General features: G+C 43.5%; 1 protein-coding gene across 1 annotated transcript in view; it reads left to right on the plus strand.

Annotated features, from left to right (window-relative positions):
- The first annotated feature begins 6,121 nt into the window (after nucleotides 1–6,121).
- LOC139615893 (BAH and coiled-coil domain-containing protein 1) overlaps nucleotides 6,122–23,526 on the plus strand; it is a 63,235-nt gene continuing 45,830 nt past the window's right edge. Inside the window, 2 exon segments of the mRNA XM_071473550.1 lie at nucleotides 6,122–6,368; nucleotides 9,425–9,748. Coding sequence (XP_071329651.1) covers nucleotides 9,577–9,748 — 172 coding nt within the window. The 5' untranslated portion in view covers nucleotides 6,122–6,368; nucleotides 9,425–9,576.

Genomic DNA, 23,526 nt, shown 5'->3' on the forward strand with positions numbered 1-23,526 from the left:
ATTCAACAAGTTTTCAGAGGGGCAGATGATTGGAGGATGCTGCCGATGTTAGATTCTGGTTCCATGGCCACAGACATGTTTGACTGTCGTGTTTTTTCTACTCTGAGGTTGACATTTGTTGTGATTCCTGGGCTGGAGCTAGAGAGCTTTGGTGGCAAAACTTGAGTTTTAGCATTATTGTGCAAAGTGTAAAACAAAGTATGTATATTGATTAGTCGATTTATAACCTGTCTACCTGTCATCCCAACAGCTGTATGGATGTTTTTTTTTGTTTTTTTTTATTATTTTTTTTTTATTTAGGGCCATTATATTCATATCAAATAATTTGACTTTGTTCTTGAAAAGACTTATGGCTTTACTGTTAAGAGAAGTGGCCTGTGACTCACTTTCCATACTTCCTCATTGTGAAATTTCATGATAATCTGATCTCCATTGTTTCTGAACTCATCTGCATGCAGAAGATTTCAGCAGTCTGTTACCAGTCAGCTTGAAGCAGGCTCTACTGCATAACACACTCTCCTATATTATAGCAGGACAAATGCATAGTCTTCATTTGCACCATTTCACTGCCAGCTGAAATTCTTTGGTATTATTTTTCTATCAAACTGGAAAATGAAATCAAAATATCCTGATAAATTAGCCCTAACAAGCATTCAGCATGTTGTAAAAGGAAAAGGATAAAGCACGAGTTGTGTGAAATGAATGCAGGGGCTCTGTGAATGAGAAGAGGAAGCCCAAAGGGCTGAGCTGACTTAGCCATGGACAGACCTGGGTCTGGGACCCTGAAATGATCTTCATGATCACTGCCCAACTCCGCCATGTGATGCTTATGCAATGCTCCTCCAACCTGCAGCTGGGGGAGAAGTCAGTCACACCACAAACCTCCTTTTCTTCCCCCAAACAAGAGCTTTTTAGTGACAACAGCCATCTTGGTCACATGACCATGGGAGCACCATGCAAACCCCCCAGTGTCCCCCAGCACCCCTCACTGCAGATGTTGGATAACAACATGGCTGATGAGTTTAATAATGGAAACACAATGTTGTTATTGTGTTGTTAAGCCTTCAACAGCTGTGTTAGACATCCATGATCACAAGACTTGATTAAAAAACACAACGACCTGATGTGTGATACAGTCTGGGGCAATGATCAGTGGAGCTACTTAAACAGAATGTCAGCCAAAACTATTTATTAATTTATCTATATTTACACTTAAGTGCGGGGGGGGGAGGGGGGGGGGGGGATTTGTGGGTATTTGCATGCCACATCAAATAACTTCTGCTGTATACATCCTCATAGACCAAGACCTCCCAATGGTCCAAATGGGTTAAATTGATACATGAAGACAGTTTGTTGAACAGAGCTTTAGTGAATCTGTAGAATCCATTAAGTTTTATACATGAGCATAAACACATACAGTTTACTTTTTAAAAAAATGTTGTTGTTTTTTTATATATCCATTGTTAGCAGCCTCCAACTGGTGATGGACTTTGCAAACGTTGTCATTTCCATTGTGGGCCTGCAGGGCTGCAGAGGAAACAGTGAGGTAATGAGGGGGTTAAAACATGACGTCAGGTTCCCTGGGTCGATGAACTTAAAGGTAAAGAAGGGCAGACGTGCCAGAGGATGTCACAGGGCTGTCGGCTTGTGATGATTATATCCTCCATATAGGCTTTAAAGATAAACGCCGTGTGAAAGCTCTTGACCTTAAATAAGTTAACGCTGAGGGAGATATTTAATTCATTTTGTTAATTATTAGGCGATCAATATATAGTCATTTATCAAAACAAGACCTTTCGCCTATACTGGATTGTGTTTTTGTGCGTGTGCGTCCTCCATATGAGCTGTGACGTAGCCCGTCTCGTAGTTCTGTGTATTGTCTATTCCCACCGCCTTCTGACGGCACTCATGCTTCCAAAGAGCTTTTGTTTTCAGTCAGAGGAAGTATGATGTGACTTCATGAGACCTGCTTTGAAACAGGCTATCTTTGGCCTGTTGCTAAAAATTGAAATTTGTTTGAGTTGTCCTTTAGCCAGAAGTACGTCTAGGCGGGAATATGTCTAAAAATAAAATGAACAGGTTTATTAGTGTGGTAACTAAGATCAGGGTTCTCTCCTTGAAGCGAAGACAGATCCATGTAGGGTGCAGTTTTAAATACAGTGCCAGTGTTCAGGAGGCTTCTGGTTATGCCATATGCCACTACAATTCAAGCAGTTCTTACGTAGCACCCCCACCACACACACAGACACACACACACACACACACACACACACGCACACACACAGCCCAATTATGCCAATCCACCCATGATAAACATTAAAAAAAAAAACATTTTATGTTACTACACACAAACTGCAAGCTGTTAAATTTGCTTCCAAAATGTTATGTGTGTATTTATGCATAAGGATAAACCTGTCTATGTGATTCATTACATCTTTAATTAATATCGACGGATCTTCAATCAGGTCATGCACGCACTAGTTCTCACACACACACACACACACACACACACACACACACAGAAAACACACACAAACACACAGTTCAGAGGCCATCCGTTGTTAACCACCTCTCCATATTATATCGGACTGTGCTTTGAGGACTTAACTTGACCAAACCTAATTCATGCGCTCACTCAGTTTTGGGAGACATGTTAGGGTAAATGTTTCATTTCTGCAGTCTATTTAATAAAGCCCCATCATTTTCAGCTACATTATTAAGTAAATGTATCGTAAACTGCCCATACAACTTTAATCTCATGGTAATATAACGTTGTTGTTTTGTTGTTTTTTTTTTTATACCAAACTTGAATTCCAGTAAGATCGCAAATATTTCCACAGCATGAAATCATGTTTCATTGTCAGATGACCAGCCATGCTCATAGTTCTCTTGAGTGTTGGAAATACAAGCATGTAGACAGTGAGTTTGTCCATCTCTGATATCCAGGGGCCCTTTCTTTGACTGTAGACGTGGGTGGGAGGCTCAGGCTGTCAGTCATCAACGCTTCATTGATCAAGGACAATCCTCGTCGTAAAACCGGTCTTCTTCTTAAGAAATCACTCACTCCGCATTAATTATCACTTTGCCTGTTGTGTGTGTGTGTGTGTGTGTGTGTGTGTGTGTGTGTGTATGCGCGCACGTCTTTGACTATTTCACATTGCATGCACTGACTTGAGAAGAGCCCATGATCAGATGAAATTCCAACACCTTCTGCTGAAACACAAGTTCGCATTCAAGCAAAGCAGCCGAGCTTTTGTAAAATCTCACACGGGGCAGTGCACAGTGAAAATGGTCACCGCTGTAGCAAATGACATTATGGTCACAAAGAATGCAAAAATAAATAAATAAAAAAAATGTAAAAAAAAAAAAAATGCATGAACTCCAGCTCGACATTAATCTGTGCAAGACACATGCAGAGATGTCCTTTTCCTGACATAGAGCTAAGTTATGTGAGTAGGTTGGCTGAAAAGCTTTTGTACTGACAAATTGCACCAAGCCAGTTTGAGCTTTCATCTGCTCCAAAAATAAATAAATAAATAAAATAAATAAATAAATAGATGAAAATGACTAAATAAAGAATATTTTGTATTTCTATCGGGCCACTTAAAGTGCTTAAAAAAAAGCTCATTTGGGCCAGGGGCCACACACGCACGCACACACACACACACACACACACACAAACATACAAAAGTGTTAATAATTTACCATAAATCTTTAATTAAATTCATATTAATAGCCTACTTGTATATTTATTTTTTTCATGTGATCTACTATTTAAATGAGACGTTTATCCAAGGATGTTGTGCAGAGAAAAAAAAAAGAAAAGAAAGATGTCACTAATGCACAGTGGTGTAAATAAATAACAAAATGAAAAGGAGATGAAGACATTTCTCTTCTTTATTATAGTAAAAATCAAATAAAAAATGTTTTGTTTGTCAGAAAGTGGCAGCTTTTGTTCACAGTTACAATCGGGAGGGGGGGGGGGGCGGGGGTCCAAAAAGTATTTTCAGGAAAACCTCGACGGAAAAATTGATGTTAAGTGGTTATGATGAATGATGGAAAAAAAAAAAAAACGTTTGGTTAAAAAAAAAAAAATAATGATAAAATAACATTTTCTTGGCTGCTCCTCATTCACAACGGTCTCTACACTGTCTTCTTACAACCATCGGCTCTCTCCCCTCCTGGCTCCATGCAAGCTTTTTACACTCTAATCTGAATTCACCGACTAAAGCCAGACCACAACCTATTACACACAGCTCTAGCGACGCTAGAGTCAAAAATTGACTCCAAACAAATTGCAGTGTTTTGTTTTTTTTTTTTGTTTGTTTTTTATTACTATGATCATTATTGCTACCGCACTAACCCCATAACGACAAACCTCATGCAGACACGCTTTAAAATGGTGAAAGACTCCATGTAGGTCCTCTCCATTAAAGCGGACCTCGGCAGGGCGATCCACAACCGGAGCCGTTTTCTCTCCGCTCACCCTGTCGTGCAGCCTACAACCGGGACTGTTTCGAGGCTCGTTTCACTTGTTTTCATAACTTTTCATTAAGATTGGGCATCGCCGGTCCGCGTTTATCCGAAAACTAACCTCCATTATTTTAAATATCCAACATATAATTTCCCCCCTCTCTGCAGTATTCCCTTTGATTCACGCTTGACTCATATGGCTTCAGGGCCAATAGGGGTCCGCCTTTGGGGCGCCTTGAAACCGTCTCTTCTTATCCCCTTTCATCATCTAACCCGGGACGCCTTGAAACCGCAGGGCCAGTTATTGCCTTTTTTTTTTTTTTTTTTTTTTTTCAGACAACCCAATGCGGACTGGCCAACAGCCAATCAGAGTCTTGTTTACACTCTGTGACTGACAATGCTCTGGCACTGCGCCAGCCAATCAAAAGCGTCCATACAATGTGTGTGTGTGTGTGTGTGTGTGTGTGTGTGTGTGGGGGGGGGGGGGGGGGGGGGTTCATTTGTAAACATTTAGCATAATGTAATAACCAAGGTCCATAGTAATAACATGGAGGAAATACTGGAATGACTGTCTTGTCTGCGTGATTCAGTGCAGAGTTTCAAGAAATTGACTTTGAAAGCATTTGTCAAAAAGTATCTGTTGGCTCTGTAGGAGGAAAAATACAGACAAGAAGAGTGACTGATGTGTATAAATGTTCTTAATTGTTGGCAAAAACAGAAAATGAAATAGACATAAAGCTATTAATCTGTAACAGAGACAGGCTATTTCCATTTTATGTTACAATATACCATTGACTTTTGGAAAAAAATCAAAACTTTTTGAACATTACAGCATAAATAATAGGCCTAATGCCTAATTGTAATTGTTATATTTTCTCTTGTTTCTTTATTTTTTTTTTCTTTTTATATTGTAGTGATATAGGTGACATGTTTGTATCCCTTGGTAGATGTCATGTAGGCAAAGATGTAAACATTGTTTACCTATTTTTATGTCTTTCTGATTTAAATATCAAGCTAGAATGTAAGATAAATGAGAGTTTCTAGATTCCAAGCATGGATTGAACTGTATTTCTACAAAATAATTTCATTCTTGTTTGGTTTTACATTACTTACATTTGTTAAGATTAGCCTAGATGTAGTAAACACCACCTTTTTTTTTTTTTTTAAATCTTCTGTGCACTCAGTTTGGTGCTTCAAGCTCTTGGTGAATGTCATGGCTATGGGGTATAGGCTACAACTTTTTTTATACAAATATATTTTGAAGATTATCACAAGTTGACAGGCTTATAAATTCGGTTTGGGTTCTCCAAAAAAAACTGAACTGTAATTCTGACCATTTCATGTCTGTTTTTACATCATTTCCATTGTTATGACCGCAGCCTGTAGACCTGCTTTATTTGCTGTGCATTTTCAAGCTGGGCTGAAGCTGCACTGAGCACTATTGTAAGCGATTTAGACCATCCCGAGCTTTAAATCTGGCGGTTTTCACTCTGTTTAGTGTTGCCACTCACCACGCCATTGGCCTGTGCTGCTGGCCAATCAGAGCCGACCGTATCTCCGGGCGGGCGGCACGAGCTCATTAACATGCGGGTATCCGACCAATGGGAGGGCGTGTTTACCCTGCCTTGAGACGCGAGGTACGCAGTTGCACCGGGAGAGAAACCGCTGCTCGGAGATCCGAGCCGCGATCCAGCCAGGCCGGAAGCCCCAGTCCCACTGCTTCCATAGACTGAACCAGCAGGCTACTGCACAGCCTCAGATGGAAATACTGTCCACTAGCCACATGGTTTATTTCAGATTTTGATTTTAAATGGGCGTCGCACTTGGCCTTGCACCTTCCCTCTCTGTGTTTTGTGATTTTATAATTTATTGTTATGCAAGGATTTAACATACCAGTAAGTAGTAATTTTATATACTTTATATATATTTTATTGAATAAAATATTTTAAGGCCTGTTTCCTCGCTACAGAACGACTGTATTTAGTCCAAAATGCTATATGTGACACGCTGTCCATGATGGTGTATTGCTTTAATTTTTAAAAGAACTAAACAGGATGTCTGTTAGGTATACTATGTGGAATAAACTGAAGACTGGATACAACGAGCTGACAAAAATACGTACCTTTTAAATTATTATTCTTTTTTATTATGATCATTACCATTATTATTATTAGTGTCACCATTCAATAGTTTTGACGTCAGGAACATTTTTGCAATTATGTGATACAGGTTATTTAATTTCCATTCGACGCCTTATTTGCTGATGTTTTGTTTTTAATTCTCCTACATTTTTAAGAAATGGGCCTTTTTGTGCTGTTGGGGGAAATTTAAGAACCTTTGATAAATTGTTCAAATATATATTTTTTTGTTGACTCGTTGGTGAGGTGTAGAGTGCGGTTGTATTCCGGCTGTGACATCCCGGATTCCAAGCGGAGAATAACCCATGCATGGCGAGAACGGGAGACATGTTTCCCTTCGCCCCGGCAGCGATGCACTCCCTGGCGGCTAGTCAGCCACGGACAGCCGCCCGTCTCGCAGCACGGTCCGGCCGAGGCTATACAGCGTAATTTGATTTATCATGTGCTTTCGGTTGCACCCTGCAAATGCAATTGACAGCTGCATAATGAATTGCATTAGGGGCGTCGATCATTTAAGGTTTTTTTTTTTTTTTTTTAAATAATAGCGGTATATCTGGTGGCAGAATTCGCACATTTAAGGGTGAAATGAAAGAAAACAACCGTGGTTATTTTTCGCTACTGCGATAAATTCCTATGAATGTATATTTCGAACATTTACAAAGCAGCTGACTCGTACCAGTCTCGTACGTAGTGAATAATTTTATTCTAAGGTTGTTAGTGGATGTATAGTGTTCTGAATGCAACAGCATGGCGAGGGGAAGGTAATGGCTGACTGCATAGCACTTTCTCAGTATGGAGACAAAGGCAGTCCTCCTGACGGGCGGCCATTCACCTTGGATCTCTTCACAGTCCGCAAGCTGAGGACTCAGCTATCATGTATGCAGTAACAAGGCTTCTTTAACGTTTTCAACTCAAAGACCCACATGCAGGCACACACACTGGCTCACGAAGCTTCAGCTGATGAGACTTTGTCCCAGGGACCTCCATATGGAAGGATTTTATTGTTGTTGATGTAGCACTGAATTGTAGACTAGGCTGTAACTGGCTACATGGGGAGGTAACAGTGCTGAGTGTGAAACAGCCTACATGAGCAGAAAAGGCCAAATCATTCTTATATGTTGTAGAATTTAGATATTTATTCAGTAATTAGATTCATGGTAAAATGATGCCTTTATCTTGCTGGGGACTTTTTTTTTTTCTCAATCCTTCAAGAAACCCTTTAATAACCCCAAACTGAGAATTTATAATAGAAAACCACACACACTCTACTGTGTTAAGAAAATTCAGCCATGTAAGATTTATTCATTTATTTGAACTATAAAATTAGGCTGCCCTCTGCCAGCCTGCTTTATTTTTTGATTACTCAAAGCCATCACTGAGGCACACAAATGGGCTGTCACGTTTAGATGACTGTTGTTAAGACAAAAACATATATATTTTACAGTGAAATTACATGTTATTTCAATCCATGCGAATCTCCCCCCCCCCCCCCCCCCCCACCCCCCCACCCCCACCCCCCAACTCGACTAAATAATGCTATTTTTGTGGCATGGCAGAGGATGTAGACTATAATGTATTTACTACTCCATTTGATTACCTGACCTGAAATAGGTCAAGGCAGATGAAGACAGTGAGAGTGCAGTTATTCACATGCACATGCACACACACACACACAGGGTAGAGAGAGAGAGAGAGAGAGAGAGAGAGTCCATGTCTGCAGGAGCTGATGCATCTCTGTTATGAAGCGGTATTTTAATTATATTCTTTTTTTAAATATCAGGTCTTCTACTTTATGATTTGTTTCCAAACTTTATGAACGGCCAATACAGAGCCCTTGTACCTGAGGGTTCAGCAAATTGCTTGGTTCATGATGCATTTTTTTTTTATCAATTGCCAGTTTTATTGTAAGCTGGGTTATTTTTGTAGTTTTGCAGATGGTGCAAACATAATGCATTTAGGTATTTTTTGTTATTTTACAGATGAGATCGCTGCAATTTGAACGTGAAAATACAACGTGAGGTGTGATGAGAGCTGGATGGAGGTGATAGGAAGAAAAACGCCTGTATCAGTCCGAAACAAAAGGACGAGCAGGAGAACGCAGGCAGCGTTGTTCACCTTGAGATGTAGGCTGAGTAGGCTTCCATCATTTTATCCCACCCAAACAGGGACAGCACACTTCCTCCTCTAATAGAACTACTGAGCATTTTTCATGTTGTTGCAGCAATCACGATTTCATTTAGATAAATAAATAAATAAATATTGCATGCTAATATGCTTGCCATGCTTTTTTTGGGGGGGGGGGGGGGGGGGGGGTAAGAGAGTGACAGCTGCTGACGTGGTGGTTGAATTTACTGTTTGGGTAAAATATAATATGAACATTATTAAATAGAAATATAAGAAGCCAAACATGTGCCATTGTGCTCGTTGTGCCTGTGTGTGTGGAATATGAAATGGTCTTCTCCATATGATGCATATCAGGCCCATATCCCAGGCTGATCAATAAGAGCTGAGGTTGAGCCTGGCTCAGTGGGCTTGTGGACGCCTCGCTGGTCGCTCGTATCCGCGGTGACTTATTTTGCAGCATCAGTTTTAGGTCGAGGGGGGTGATTTCAGCTATTTGCAAAGGAAACCTTGACATGTGAAGGAAGGTAGCCTACTACAACAAAAGTCAGTGGAGCGGCACTAATGATTTGTTTTCTCTGACATTTTTAAAGGAGTGTAATGCAATGTTAGTGTTTTGCACCGTGTGATTCTCAACTGGGCTTTTCATTCTTCTTGATAACGAAAAGTGCTTTGAATCTCTCCTTTGACAGAAAAGATGATCGGGGGCTACGTTTTTGGCTGGAGAAGCCTGCAATCGACTGAATGCAACACATAGATCTGAAGGAAAGGATTATTATATGGGTTGCATTTGATTTTCCTGACCTGCCCTATCCGGAATTCGGATTACTCAACATTCTTCGGAATGGAAGGACGGGATTTCGCTGCTCCGGCGCACCTCCTATCAGAGCGGGGCGCCCTGGTGCACCGAGCCGCCTCTCGGATCGCTCCCTCGGGCCACAGCTCTGTACAGCATGCCGGTCCCTTCCCGCCGGGGAAATACTACCCCTCGCACATACCAATGGCTCCTCACTCAGGTTAGTCAAACATCTACATGGGGGTTTTTGTCAAACAAAAATGCAGCTACTGAAATGTTTTGTTTTGGTTTTTTTTTTTTTTTTTTTTTGGTTCCCATAGCTGCAACATTTATCTGTCTCAACGCTAGCTGTTGTTGAGTCTGTGCGTTTATCAGCGTGCACAGACTATGGCCTGCATGTGTGGTGTAGAACAAAGCTGATTATTTTTGCACGAAAGAGAAGAATAGACGAGGCTCTTCATTTTTATTTTTTTTTTAAATAAACGGTTGCTCAGGTGTGGCTGTTGACAGAGTTCCACTATTCAAATATCAGCGAATAAATCAGGTGAAATTTGATTTACACGAGTCCTGCGATCAGGAATTTTTGATTGAGCTGAATCAACATTTATTGCTTAAATATCTCAAAGGTAATGAAGGCATCTTAGTTAAACAAATAGCCATTTGATAAGTTGGGTAAATGCCATGGTATTTAAAAATGGCATTTAAGATCTGTTTTGGTTTTGCACGGAGGGGAGTTGGACCGAGCACATTGGCACCGGTTTCCCACTGGCTCTGGAGCTGAATCTCAAATGAGATTTTGTCATTTCACGTTAAATTGACAAGTGTCACACCGATGCCATCACTTAAGCAGGAAACCCCGGGCCATATCCAGAGCCATAAGCAATCACTTGAAGAAGCTGGAGGAGCAGGTCTGCATGGGTTAGAGCAGGATGTAGGAAGAAGAGCAAGAAATCCTCCTCCTGTACTGGGCTTCAAAGTGTCGGGGTGCAAATGTGTTCACAGTGCGTGCATCAGGTTTATCAAGTGACTTGGGTATCTTGTGTGCCCATATGTGCACGTTTGCAAACATGATGTATAACTCGACCAAAAGACTGCTCAACAGAATAACCTCTAGCAACTGATTTTTATTTTGAAAATACAGGATGTGGACACAATAAAAGAAACACCTGTACACTCAAATATAGTCTAATACAATAACCTTCCAAAATAAAATGAAACCATTACAGTGTTCAGCTTTTCTTTATTTGTGATTATTTTTGAGGCCACATGACCTACTCTATATATTGGATTGCAGCTAATTAGAGCTTTCCCTAAATTTGTTGTCAGGATTTTTTTTTTTTTTAAATGCACAGATGTTGTGATGGACAAGAGCACAATATACTAGATAGATAGACATCAGTGGAATATTTATCGCTTCAAACACTCAAAATCTCTGAAATGATTTTCTTTTGAAAATATGCTGCTTAAAAAAAAAAAACATGTTTATGATGCAGCAGCTGATGAATCTGGGGTCACTGAAAAGCAAAAAAAAAAAAAAAATGTAGCACTTTAAAGTTATTTTATGTAACATATATCAGCTAAATTTGTGACTGAACTGTGTGGGCTACATGTAGGTGGTTGTTGTAGGTGGTTAAATACAGTACCAGTGTTTTTTGTTGTTGTTGTTGTTGTTGTTGTGTTTCCTGCATTGCATTTTATTTATTTATTTATTTGTGTGTATTTATTTCTATTTCTTTTAATATCTTATTAAACTGATCTTCTGTAGGCAGTATTGTGGCAGGGAAATCAAAGATATTTTCAAATTCATTGTGTTTCTGAAAGATTCAGAATTCATTTGCAAAATCGTGCTAAACATGAGGTATAATTAGTCATTCAGGAGAATTCATGGGCGCTGTTCACCATTCATCTCCCACCATTCATGTTTGCTTTTGGCAGTACTCAAACACACACATACACACATGCATACACAGTGTCTGGGTCCGTATGTGTGTGTGTTTTTTTTTTTTTTTTCTTATAGATGTTTTGTTGAGAGCATGAAGGCTAATGCTGGCTACAGGGTACAGGTGCCAACCAGATTTGGTGTTTCTTTTGTAGTACTGTGCTGCACCAACATGAAGACCTACCCTCCAAATGTCATCACTGTTCAATGAGCAGCACAGGTGGTTTATTGTTCCCTCCCAATCTCATCGGTTACACATGGGTGTGACTGGAGAGAAGTCTATCTAATATCCCCAAGATTTGGAAAATGAGTTAATTCTTTACATCTCAGCCATTTGATAGATTTGATCCTTTAGAATTATTTAGTTATTGCGCTGTGCCGATGTATGAGCTTTGATTTATTATTTTAATAATATTTGAAAATGTCAAGCATGTCATAATGAAAGTAGGTGGATGAGACATGAGGCATAATTCACAATTATTCATGGAATATATTTTTAAGATGATAATTCATCAAAACACCGTACACAATGTAAATTTATAATCTATGTTACACAAGAAAAAAAAACATTTTTAAAATCTTTTTGAAAGCTATTCTCAGAAATTAGGTCCAAATTTAATGCAAGCAGAAAAAAAATTAAGTAGCCTATTCTTTTGTGGTGTATTTACCTTCAACTGCTAATATTTTTTCTTTTTTCAGCTATGAATACAGGCCAGTCACAGTATGTAAGCACAGTCAAAGGCTCACAGGTTGTCTGACCAAACTGGCCCCGGACTGTTGTTCATCTTGACAGAGCAGGTCATTAGTGTCCCTTCAAGTGTCCCGTATGCTAGCAACATTAGCACAACTGAGCATGTTGTTTGCTGAGTGTATTGGATCCCTCCAGTTTCTCTGCACTTTCCCCCTGGGGACTAACTTGCACACTGGTTCACATGAATACTTTACAAAGAGCATGAATATTTCAGGGTTGATGTAAAAATGCATTCGGAGGCAGGTTTCTGATGTGGCTCCTTGAAAGGGCTCCTCCGACTTTGCAGAGGTATTTATTGTGAGCGCTCCTGTCACCCTCACTGCTGAAAAGAGTGATGGCGCTTGCAACACCCTCCCTTGGCATTGTTCCTTGCCGGGTTACAGAATTTCAGCATATTTTGGGAGGAAATTTCCTTCCTCTCTTTTGCACAGCCTGGTAAGTTTGGTTACAAACAGGCAACAACAGACGCAAACATACTTGTCTACTGAACCATGTTACTCAGCACTGGTAGAGATTCTGTCAGTGTGCATTTGCCTCTGTCCATCTTCACCTACAACAAGCCGGTCATTTGTAATGCATGTCAGGTGGTCGATTTATAGTTTGCACTTGCACTGTGTTCTGGGAATGTCACATTGGAGCAACTTCTCTCTCTCTCTCTCTGCTTACTGAGACACAGACCTGTTAACACATCTAATGTGGTTTAATTCAACCGGTTCATTTACAAGGACTTTGAAATAGTAATTTTATCTTCCGCTGGCTCTGGCGGAGGGTTGGAGACAGTCTTCACTTGGCTGTGAGGCCCGGGATTCAGATGTTGGATAGTGTCAGAGCAGGAGACACAGTGGAGCTGTCTTTACTGCTGGCATTTATGGCTAGGGGCTCATCTTTCAGCCATATTGTTCTGATTAGTGTGCTGTGGCTGAGGTGTGGCTGTGTGAAAGCAGCAGGGGGTTCAGAGACTGTCCATGGCTGAGCTCTGCTCTAAACACCCCATGTAATCAAAGGTCATATTTGTGTCATCTCTCTCACTCGGCCTGCCCTTCCTTTACATCTCCTCTGTCTCCCTTTCCATAAGCTGAGCTCTCTCTCCTCCCCTCCATTTCTTGGTCTCCTTTCTTTCCAGCAGGAAGACCCTTGTGTCTGGGAAGCGGTGGTCTTCCTGCCACTTCTGTTTTAGCCACCCTCCCCTACCCTGGGCCATTGTTGCAGACCCCAGCTTTGTGTGTGTTTTACGGCTGCTGTTAAAGATAAAAAACAGTCCCTTCCACCCCCTTTATTGTTTTCTGGTAGGATGTCCCTGGCATTCCCTTGGTTTTTATGTCCTAGCTGGATATCCGAACAGCTTCCCCCTTCAAAGGTTAGCTGTGCTGTCTGCCTTCTCCCTTTTTTTTTCCAAAGGGGAATAAATAACTTTACTGAGACTTTTATTGAACGTGTCATTGCTGGAGTATCCCATGGGTCTGTGGTTGTTGGGAAGACGCTTCAAAGACAAACACAGGTGTTTGGTGGAGTTAGCAAAGAGCTGGTTACAACCAGGGTCTTTAAAAGAATAAACTTTAGTGAGTGGGTGAGGGTTGTTTGTGGGTGAGGGTTGTTTGTGGGAACGGAGGCTTCTTCATCTTCTTCTTAGCCTTGTAACTCTTGTGTTGTGAGCACTCACAGTTCGTACAAGGCTCAACTTTGCTTTTACCTAACCCCCCACAGTCCTTGTTGACCCCAGATGAGAACAGTGACTGGAGAGTGTGTTGCATGCTCAGCGTAATTATTCAGCAACACAGCACCCAGCCCCACTGCGCCAGTCCTTTCTTTCGAAATCGAACTAAATTTTGGGGATTTGGTGAGAGAAATTCATGAGGCGAGACTGACCTGAGTGAAAAGAAAACTGACATTGAGAATAACCCATGTTAAATATTACATTAAAGGGTTTCTTGTATCCAGGAGCCGCTGTGGTGGAAGTACAGTGACAGAACGTGGGTCTTAGGCCAAGATCCATTTGGCTCCGGCCTTGTGCTTGCGCTTCCTCCCTCTTTCGCTCCAGCTCTGCAAAAGAGAGCGAGAACCTTGGCCTGTTGTCGGGCTCGTTTGTGGATTGTTGTGAGATGACACGGTTCAGACGCGATGTCACAGGAGTCCCCATGAATAGTGGAGGTGTTGCTTGGCATCCTACACCTGGCTGAAATAGCACCTTGCCCGACGCTGCCACCATCTGTCACCCTCCACTGACATTCCCACTGGAAACCCAAGTGATTTGCAAGGGCAGTCGACTGTCTTAGAAAGGGTAGCCCCTTTCATATTTGCAGATACTTTTGGTTACATGTGCTTACTATGTTAAATCAACAAACGCATCACTAAAACTCTGGCAACCCCCAGACTTTCCTTTAACATTTATTGGATCATCATGCCAGGTGTCCAGTATCCAGTCTTCAAAAAATAAGTAAGATCACCTGGAATTCATTTCATTACACTCAGGCGACAGGTTTGATGTCAGATAAGGTTTAATCGGCTCTTCTTTATTTGCATTTCCCTTCTCATCATCAAAACTGTCCGCAGAAACGGAAGGCTTGGCCTGGGTGGGGAAAAAAAAAAAAAGCCAAGAGGTTTTTGGCGAGCGAGTGGCCATGCTGCCTCAGAGACGGGCTCTTCAAACAGACCGCCACCCACACTACACCGTGTGGCATGGTGCCACAGAGCCCTTGCCTCGAGCATGGGGCGTGTACACAGGACAAACACAAAGGAGACCCACGGGTGAGAGCGACGGGCAGGGTAATACCTTCCTGTATCGGATTTCGGGGCATTGGATTTCAGAACCTTCCCATCTATTTTTACACTCAACATGAGGAAGTGAGAAGCTGCATTGAGAATCCAACAGGGCTATGAAAGTCTTTTGTTCATTTCCCATGACGAACACACACCAAAACTTAAAAAAAAAAGAAAGAATAGCTGGACTGAAAATATATTGTTGCGAGATTGAATAGACTGATACCTTTGCCCAAAGTCAACCACTGCTGTTTTGTTTGTGATTTGGATCTCTCCTCCCTGCTTTGCTCTTTTTCTCTCTCTTTCTGTCTCTCTTCCCCCCCTCAGTCTCCCTCCCTCTCCCAGTATCAGGCTGCTTCTCATCAGGCAGCCCCAGGCCCACCTCAGTGCATGGCCGTATTGCATGTGACAGCTGTTGGACATTATTAACGGCTCAAGCAGAAAATCCAGATTACTTGTTTTTTAATTTCAATTTTATTATTGTAATCGTCCAGTGAAAAGAACAAAAAAGGGCCGTTGCCCTATTGTTGTTAGCAGATTTGTGGTCAGTGACAATACTATATGCACATGAGTGTGTGAGCGTGTGTGTGGTTATGTTTGGGTGGGTGGGTGTTTTGCATGCATGTGTGTGAATCCTGGGCTGTGTTTTCCAGACACCCCCCTCCCCAACTACAGCCGAGGCACCCTGTGGTTGGCTGTGAGGCCTAGACAGGTGCATTGTTAACCCTCTAACGTCTGAGTCTGTCCCTGCTGGATCTGCCGCTAGTGTTCCTCGCAGGATTTCATGCTCACGATGCAGCTTGTGTGGCAGTTCCACTGTGTGTTGCGTTCACAGCAGCCAGCAGTGCTGCGCTAATGGTGTGCTCTTTCTCTGCACTTAAGAGCGGTGAAGAAGATCCCAATTTTTCATCTGGCAGAAGAGAGTTTGAACAGGTTGAAGTTTCTGCTGTTGCACTAACATGTTGTTAATGCACGGGATTCATTTTGACAGGGAAACAATTATACAACACAGCAGTTGTTCCTGTGCAGCGCTTCCTTTCTGCTCCTGTTTGTTTATTGTTATTTCATATTCTCTGCATTCTGAGCTTCCTTATTTCAAATGGCTGACTATGATCCATAAATTTAGATGGTATGTGGTGAAGGGCCAGAAGTGAGGGCAGATAAACTCAAATAATGGGCCACAATTCGGTGACTGTCAGCGGAGCAGCGGGCGGTGGTGACATACAGCACCAAACAATGAGGTGTGCTGCTAAATATATGCAGAGATTTGCCATTAAATATACATGCAGTATGCCTCTCAAGGATGTGTCAGCCCTTTTGTGAGAAAACAAAGATTAGCATCAGGAATTCCATTTTAATAAGTCTCTTGGGACCATCCAACCAGCTGCCTAGTCCTCAATCCAAAGGGGACTTGTTGCTCTCTCTCTTTCTTATTTTTCTTCCTCTCTCTTGCAGGGATTTCTTGTGCTCCTTCTGACACTGATTAGAACAAAATCCCGCTCTCTCCCTCCCCTTCAGCTTTTTTTTTTTTTTTTTTTTTTGTCAAATCACTTGTTTTACACCACGGATTCTTTCATGTCTACATGTTCTCTCTTTGATGATCCATGTCTGCACCCTGTCCACTCCTCCCTGTGCCCCCCCCCCCCCCCCCCCCCCCCCCCCCCCCCCCCCCCCCACCTCCTACCTCCCCCCTTCTCCTTTGCATTCATTGTCCTCCATGTCTCATTTCTCACACTGGGTCTCTCTCTGCCGGTTGTTCTGCATTTTTTTTTTTTTCTGGTCCCCTCTGCCTGGTGTGACCACTAGGCTACACTGCCTCCTCTCTCTGATACTGTATGTGTCCTGAGGGATCTGGGGCAAATGACTGGCTCCTCAGCAACAGATGTGTGCTTGTCTGCTGGTGCTGCATGCATTAGCCTTCTCTGCTTGCCATGCACGGCCACTGACCTACCCTCTGGTGAATGTGGGGGGAGGGGGACTGAGTGAGTTTGTGTGTTTGCAGGAGAAAGAGAGGAGAACGACAGACTAGAGACTAGATGCACACTGTCACATGCTGTCATACATTTGCTGGTGCATTGCAAGCAGACGCATACAAAGGCACACATACACGCACACACACACACACACACACGTGCACACACACTCAAACACTCGCACATCATACACACTCACACATCTTACTTCCCAGGAGGCTGTGGGGCCAGTGGGACAGAGCAAGCTTGAGAGTCTGGTTCGTCTGTTTACATCTAATTATAGAAACAGGACTATTTCTGCAACCACTGCTCCAGCTTTTTTATATTCTTACCAGAGAGAGAGAGAGTGAGAGAGGGGGAGAGAGGGCGAGAGAGAGAGGGAGGGAGAGAAGTGAGAGCGAGGGAAAAAACAAAGCTTTGACAGCCTTTTCTCACAATGGTGAACGGTTATCTCATCCCCTCAGCGCTGCTACAGTCTGCAGGCTCTCAGTACAGTACAGCAGGAGACAGAGGGGGAGGGGGGAGGGGGGAGGGGGTCTTGTATTGTAAGCCCTCTCATCCTCATGTAACATGAATGTGCAAATTTACGAGAAGGGAGCAACGGCAAACAAGGCAATGCATTTCCCCCATTAGTCTCACTGATACATTCAGTTGACAATCACCGCGATAAAAAAGAGAATGATTTCTTCACCCCTGCCCCGCGGGCTCTTGCTTCAACCCGGCGGAAAGCGCTGTCCATCACAACAGTCAAAACAAAAGGAAGAAAGAGTTGATGTTGGGGATTAGCGTTGTATAAAATGTATCTAGTATTAAAGAGACAGGGCCAGTGCAGTAGTTAATCCTCAAGCTTGGTGGCTGATACCCAGCTGAGTGGCTGTTGTTAGCCAGGGGCGCCTGGAGAGAGAGGGGTGGGTGTCTCTCAGGGGACCGCCTGTGATGCCAGGTGAGAGCCAGGGCAGTGAAGGGTTGAGCCTGTGGGTCTGGGCCAGACAGGTTGAAGCCTCTTGCAGGTGTTTTCATAAAGGGCCCCCAAGGCCAAATGCAATGCACAGCCTGCTGGATGCAACCTGAGCCAGGTGCTGCCCATCCCCCACCCAAATACATAAACCACTACATAATGGCAGCGTGTGCTTGCATACAATCCATGACCAACCCCCCCACTCCACCCCGTTTATTCTGAGACATGGCAGGTAAATTAATTGGCCGTGAGTATGTAACTTATATGCCGAGATAAAGGTGCGCTGTCTGGCCGAGGCGTAGCGTAACGGCCATAATGATGGCTCCATTGTGTTGATGTTGAGGGGGGTAGTTAGCGGCACAGCCGGCGGGGTCTTTGCTGGAGGGTTGGATAGCCTCTGATTAATAGTGGAGAATGCTTTGAAGTGACACCCAAGTGCACCGGCTCACAGGCTAATAGCAATACCATCAGTATACTGAGCGTTCCCTCTTCCTCAGTCTTCATTAGCTAATGTTTCCCCAGCGCTATCTCGCCACCCTCCCCTCACACGCCCGCCTCATCTACAGAGAGCCTTTAGGAGCTCTTGTGTTTTTGTTTTTGCAATTGTTTCATGATTTCAGTGTCATTTCTCTCTGTCATGTTTAGTAAAATAGGACTTTTTTTTTTCTTGAAGGCAGTGGAGAGGGATGGCAGACAGGAGGCCTTTACTCACAGAGCTGCACCGCACAGGTGAACTGTGCCACAGCCTAAAGACTCATGGGATTGATGTGACACAAGTGGGACACGGCTGGGGACTATTCCCAGGATCCATTTTGATCTCCCATACTGACAGACAAGCTACAGCTGTGGGTGTGTCTCTGTGAGTGTGTAAGTGTGTGTGTTGAGGAAGCTGAGGTGGAGAGGCAGGGTTGGGTCTGTCAGCTGTTGGAGTAAAGTAAACTATTAGTGGTGGGAGAAGGCAGTGTTTCCAGTGAAGAATTAGAACCACTTCTAATTGCAGTGAGGTTGGGCTATGATTACATGCTGGCTAATGCACTGACAGACCTCTCACTTGGCTGGCTCTCCGAATGCTGCTGAAATGGCTGAATGCCTTTTGGTTATACAGCATAATGGGAGGGTGTGTGGACGCACGTGCGTGTGTGTGTTTGCTGTGTGTGGGCGTCTGCGTGTGTGTATCCGTGATTAAACTTGATGTTAAGAGTGTTCTTTTCTGCTTTTTGCATGATTTTGTGAGTTATGCATTTTGCACGCCTATGTGTGTGGGTCTGTGTGTGTGTGTGTGTGTGTGTGTGTGTGTGTGTGTTTTGCGTGTGATAACTGTGTTCTGCTTGTTTCTTGAGTGCCTGTCATTATTTGTAGTGGAGGCAACTTTTCTCCCCAAATCAAAACTCAGCTGGCGCAACTGTCTCTGAATAGTACGGAGGAAGTGTGTTTTTGTGTGTTTGAGTTTTTGTGTACACATGTGTTGTATTCGTGAGTGTGTGTATGCCCACGGGAAAGAGCAATCAAAGGAGCTGTGTGGTGGAGAGATTGTATAAAAGGAGTGCGAGCGGAAACAAGAGTGGCAGGCAGCTGAGAGGGCAGCATGTGGGGGTGGACGGGGGGCTGATGCAGGTGCCTAATTCTGCCTCAGCCCTTCTGCATGAGGCTGTTGTGGGATGTAGTAAATCCACCTGCTTCAGTTACAACGCTGATTAGCCGATATATCTGTGACAGCAATCAGAATAATAACACACAACGATGGATTTATACAGCATTACACTGCGAGTCTTTTGCATAAATAAGCAGGTAAGAGATCTGAGAAGCTGTGTTCATTTTTCACCCCATAATTTTAATTACCCATTTTTTTTTTTTTTGGCTCGTGGAACAGCTTGTTCTCAGGTGTGCCGACGCCCCCGTTTGCGAGAAGCTGTGGTTTACTGTTTTGCTGGCAAGTGCTGTAAATCACATCGCATTCCCAGCATATGCGGTGACAGTTATGGGAGTGTATCTGCTGTTTCTTCATCAGGCCATTAGGCCCGTGTTATCTCTTTTTTTAATTAGACAGAAGGAATACAGATATCATTGTGGTTTCTGCAGGGGTCAGTAGGTCAGGGAGAACTTTCAGAACAGTAACAAGAAATCTGTGAATGTGAATCTCTGTTGATTGCATCCTGGGTTAGTCAGGGGTCATAGACAGGCTGGGGTGTTTCAAGGACTATTCAAGGGAATACATTTCCATGCAGGGAGGGCTTTCAGAGGTCAGCATGACTGCTCAAGGTTCAGAAATGGGCCTGATTGTACACACGAGGATTTGTGTGCGGTTGTTAGGAAACAAAACACGACATGTGTTTGGTTTATTTTGCTGATGTGGAATGTCTGTACTTTCCCAGCTAATGCGTGACAGAGCATGGAAGTATGAGGAGAGACGTGGTCATCCACGGTAACAAGGCTTTACCAGACCAGAGAAGTCTGCACACATGGAAACTGGATGGATCAATACCTCTGGTACGGTGGTGAACTATGCAGCTGTGTGGGAAGGAGAGGACAGTTGGACACACTGGAACATATGATGGTGCTTCAGATGTCTGTTATTGTAGAGACAGAATTTGATTTCAGCTATATGGTCCCCAGTGTATGAATGCTTTTTTTTTTGTTTTTTTTTGTGTGTGTTCGGGTAAATGTGTGTATCCCCATTTGACAGATCTTCTTTCAGAAAGTGGAGCTGCTTTGAGGATCAATACTGACACACTGTCTACACAAGTACACAACACACAATGCACATACACACACTTTTACGCTTACTGTCTCATCTGTCAGTTGACAGAGTTTTCTCCAGCTTCGTAGGTTCTCTTTCCAGAGCAGATGGTGAACATTCAGAATGAAAGCAGATCCTAAGTCCTTTTGGATCTCCATCAATCCGGCAGTCTCTGGGACCATCCTGCACTGGGCTCAAGTTTCTCGGCACTTCCCAGCTCTCCAACCACCAGGCCGTAGTCGCCGCCTTGCCTACACAGCGCACATATGTCCAGTCTAACGGCAGTGCTATTTAATCTCACATCCAACGATGGGCCACATTCGCTCGCACTAACACACTGGAGCTGAAAAAGCGGTTGCTGACAGTTGTTCCCATTGCTCACTCCTTTTCATCCCCACCAACTCAGCAGATACCTCCAAACCCAGCAGGGTGCCTTCGCTCTCCTACATCCGTGCCCAGCGTGTGGCACCCCACTGTGCACATATAGCAAATGCTGTGAAGAGCTCATTTCCCTTGTCTTCCCTTGTCTGTCTGTCGCCCTTACCTGTCGTGGCAGCTGCACCTCCCCCAGCCCCTCCACTCTGTGTGTTTTATGTGACAGAATGGGCAGGATTTATTTCAGCACGCGTGCTTGGACCCTTTAACAGGGCTGGTTTGAAGGCGTGCTGCTTTGAAGCCTGCGCCACTCTTAACTGTAAGTGATTTTTATGAGACGTGCTTCTGTGCCAGTCAGCCAGGCCGCTGCGCCACAACCAGATTGGTGGAGAGCATTGGAGATGCCATTCCAGCACACACCATCTGGGAGAGTGTGCGCAGTGGAAAGGATAAAGTTTGCGTTCTTGTGTATGTGAGTCTCCGCATATGTTTGTGTCGGTGTGTGTTTGCGTGCATGTAAAGAGAGAGGGGTGGTTAGCGCAGGCTGTGAAAGGAAAAAAAAAAAGTTTGGCTTTTTGAGGGAGGCCTCATACTGCCCCTGCCCGCGTCTGCTGATTTATGGGCTTGTGAAGGAAATCTCTCATTTGTCACTTTTCATCTCTTTTCTCCACGTCATCCTTTTTTTTTCTCTCTCACTCTCTCTCTGTGGAATTCAGCTTTCCCCCAAATCTCCCAGTGCTTTCCAAGGAACTGAGAGGAAGAGGGAATAAGGGAGGAAGGGAAGAGAAAAGGAAGCAGCCAGGAGGGAGCTGATTTCTCTCTGTATCTGGTTAAAACTGTGCCAAACAACAGGCTTGTCTTAGTGGATATGTTTTAGTAAATATTCATAGTTATACATTAGGCTGTCATGTTAAAATGCCAGCCTAATGTAGTTTGTTTGTGGTGAGGATGCATGTCATTAGATAGTGTATACTTTCTGCCAGTAAATAATTTAAAGCTTGTTACAGTGCTGTCCCTGATGTACTGTGGTTTGAGCATTATTGTTGGAAATAGAATAGAAAAAAAAAACATTGTGTGTGAATCTTCTGTGTAACATCATGTCTGTGTGTGGGGAACATTTCTTGCCACAGAGACACATACACACAGGTTTGCTGCTAATACCTGCTAGCCAGTACATTACCGCACTGAGGTCACAGTCAGGTCAACTGCAGTCTGGAGCCTTGCCGCGTGTGTGTGAGTGTGCATGTCAATTCGCACTCATTGTGTGTTTGTGTGCCACTGTGCACCTCACTCACTCAGGTGCTAGCTATAAATCTGTCTCACCCTTTTCCTGGCCTGCTGAGGACACAGCAGGAGCGGGTGAGGCTTCACCCTTTCTCAAAGTGGGGGAGAGGCGAGGAGAGGGAGGGAGAGAGTAAAGGGTTAGAGGGGAAGAGAGATAAATGAGGGAGGGGCCTTAATGAGAGCCCTGGCTCACATGATTATGGGACTGGCTGATAGAAATCAGGATCTTTCTCAAAGAAGTCAATTAACCCCCTCCCCCCTTCCCTAATTATGCATGGATTGCTCCACTGGCTCTTTACTGATAGTGCTACTCAGCTCAGCTCAATATGCAGACTCATGCTGCATGATTCTACTTGGGATTGTGTGTGTTGTTAGAAGCATTTGTCAACCTTTTTCAGAATCTGCTGGCAGCCTGCTTTAAACTCAGGGTTATTCAAAGCCATTATCATCCCCCCCATCCTTCTTCTCACCTTACAAGCGGACAGCCAGTACCAGGCAGAGCCAGGAGGGGGCTCCACCTCAAGAGGCCTCTGGTCATTAGTGCATTAGAGGCTAGATGATGGCTGAACTCTGTGGTCAGAGTAAATAAGCAGTGTTGTAGAATGTCAACACGACCAGGCGGCTCCTTCACAGCACCCAGTGTTGACATAACTGCTCTCTTATCTGAGGAGTGAAAAGCCCAGCCCCACAATAGAACACTGTGCCAGAACAAATTCAGTAAGGAGATAGAAACCACACTCTTGAACACACAAATCCATACACACACACACACACACACACACACACTGCCTGTGAGGGAATGTGTTGCATGGTGAAGTCAAAGCTGCCACTACTGATGCCGACATCTATATCACACAAAACAATGCATAACTGATAAAACAGGACTATACAGCAGTAGTATAATCAAGTTGTGGTCAAAGTGCAGGCTAATAATGCCGCCAGACTACTAGTGTTTGTGTGAGTTCTTGAAAATAATGGGGTTGTTTAGGATCACAGTGATCTAGGTAAAGGACCTGGATTCAGCTCAACGCGCTTCTCAACCTGGCAAGCAATGAAGGCCAGTCTGTCAGTCATGAGACGAGCTCCGCCGTCCTCAGGCTTAAGTGAATGAGCTGTTTGTGGAAGTTGCAGCTGCAACTATCACTTGTGTGAGCGTGTGTCAAGCGGAGCAGAGAGGAAGAAAGATAACAAGGGAGAGAGGGCACAGAAAAAAAAAAGACGGCC

The sequence above is a fragment of the Trachinotus anak genome, unplaced genomic scaffold (genome assembly GCF_046630095.1).
Source record: "Trachinotus anak isolate AG129_WGS33_773 ecotype Australia unplaced genomic scaffold, CSIRO_AGI_Tana_v1 ptg000003l, whole genome shotgun sequence".
NCBI lineage: Eukaryota > Metazoa > Chordata > Actinopteri > Carangiformes > Carangidae > Trachinotus > Trachinotus anak.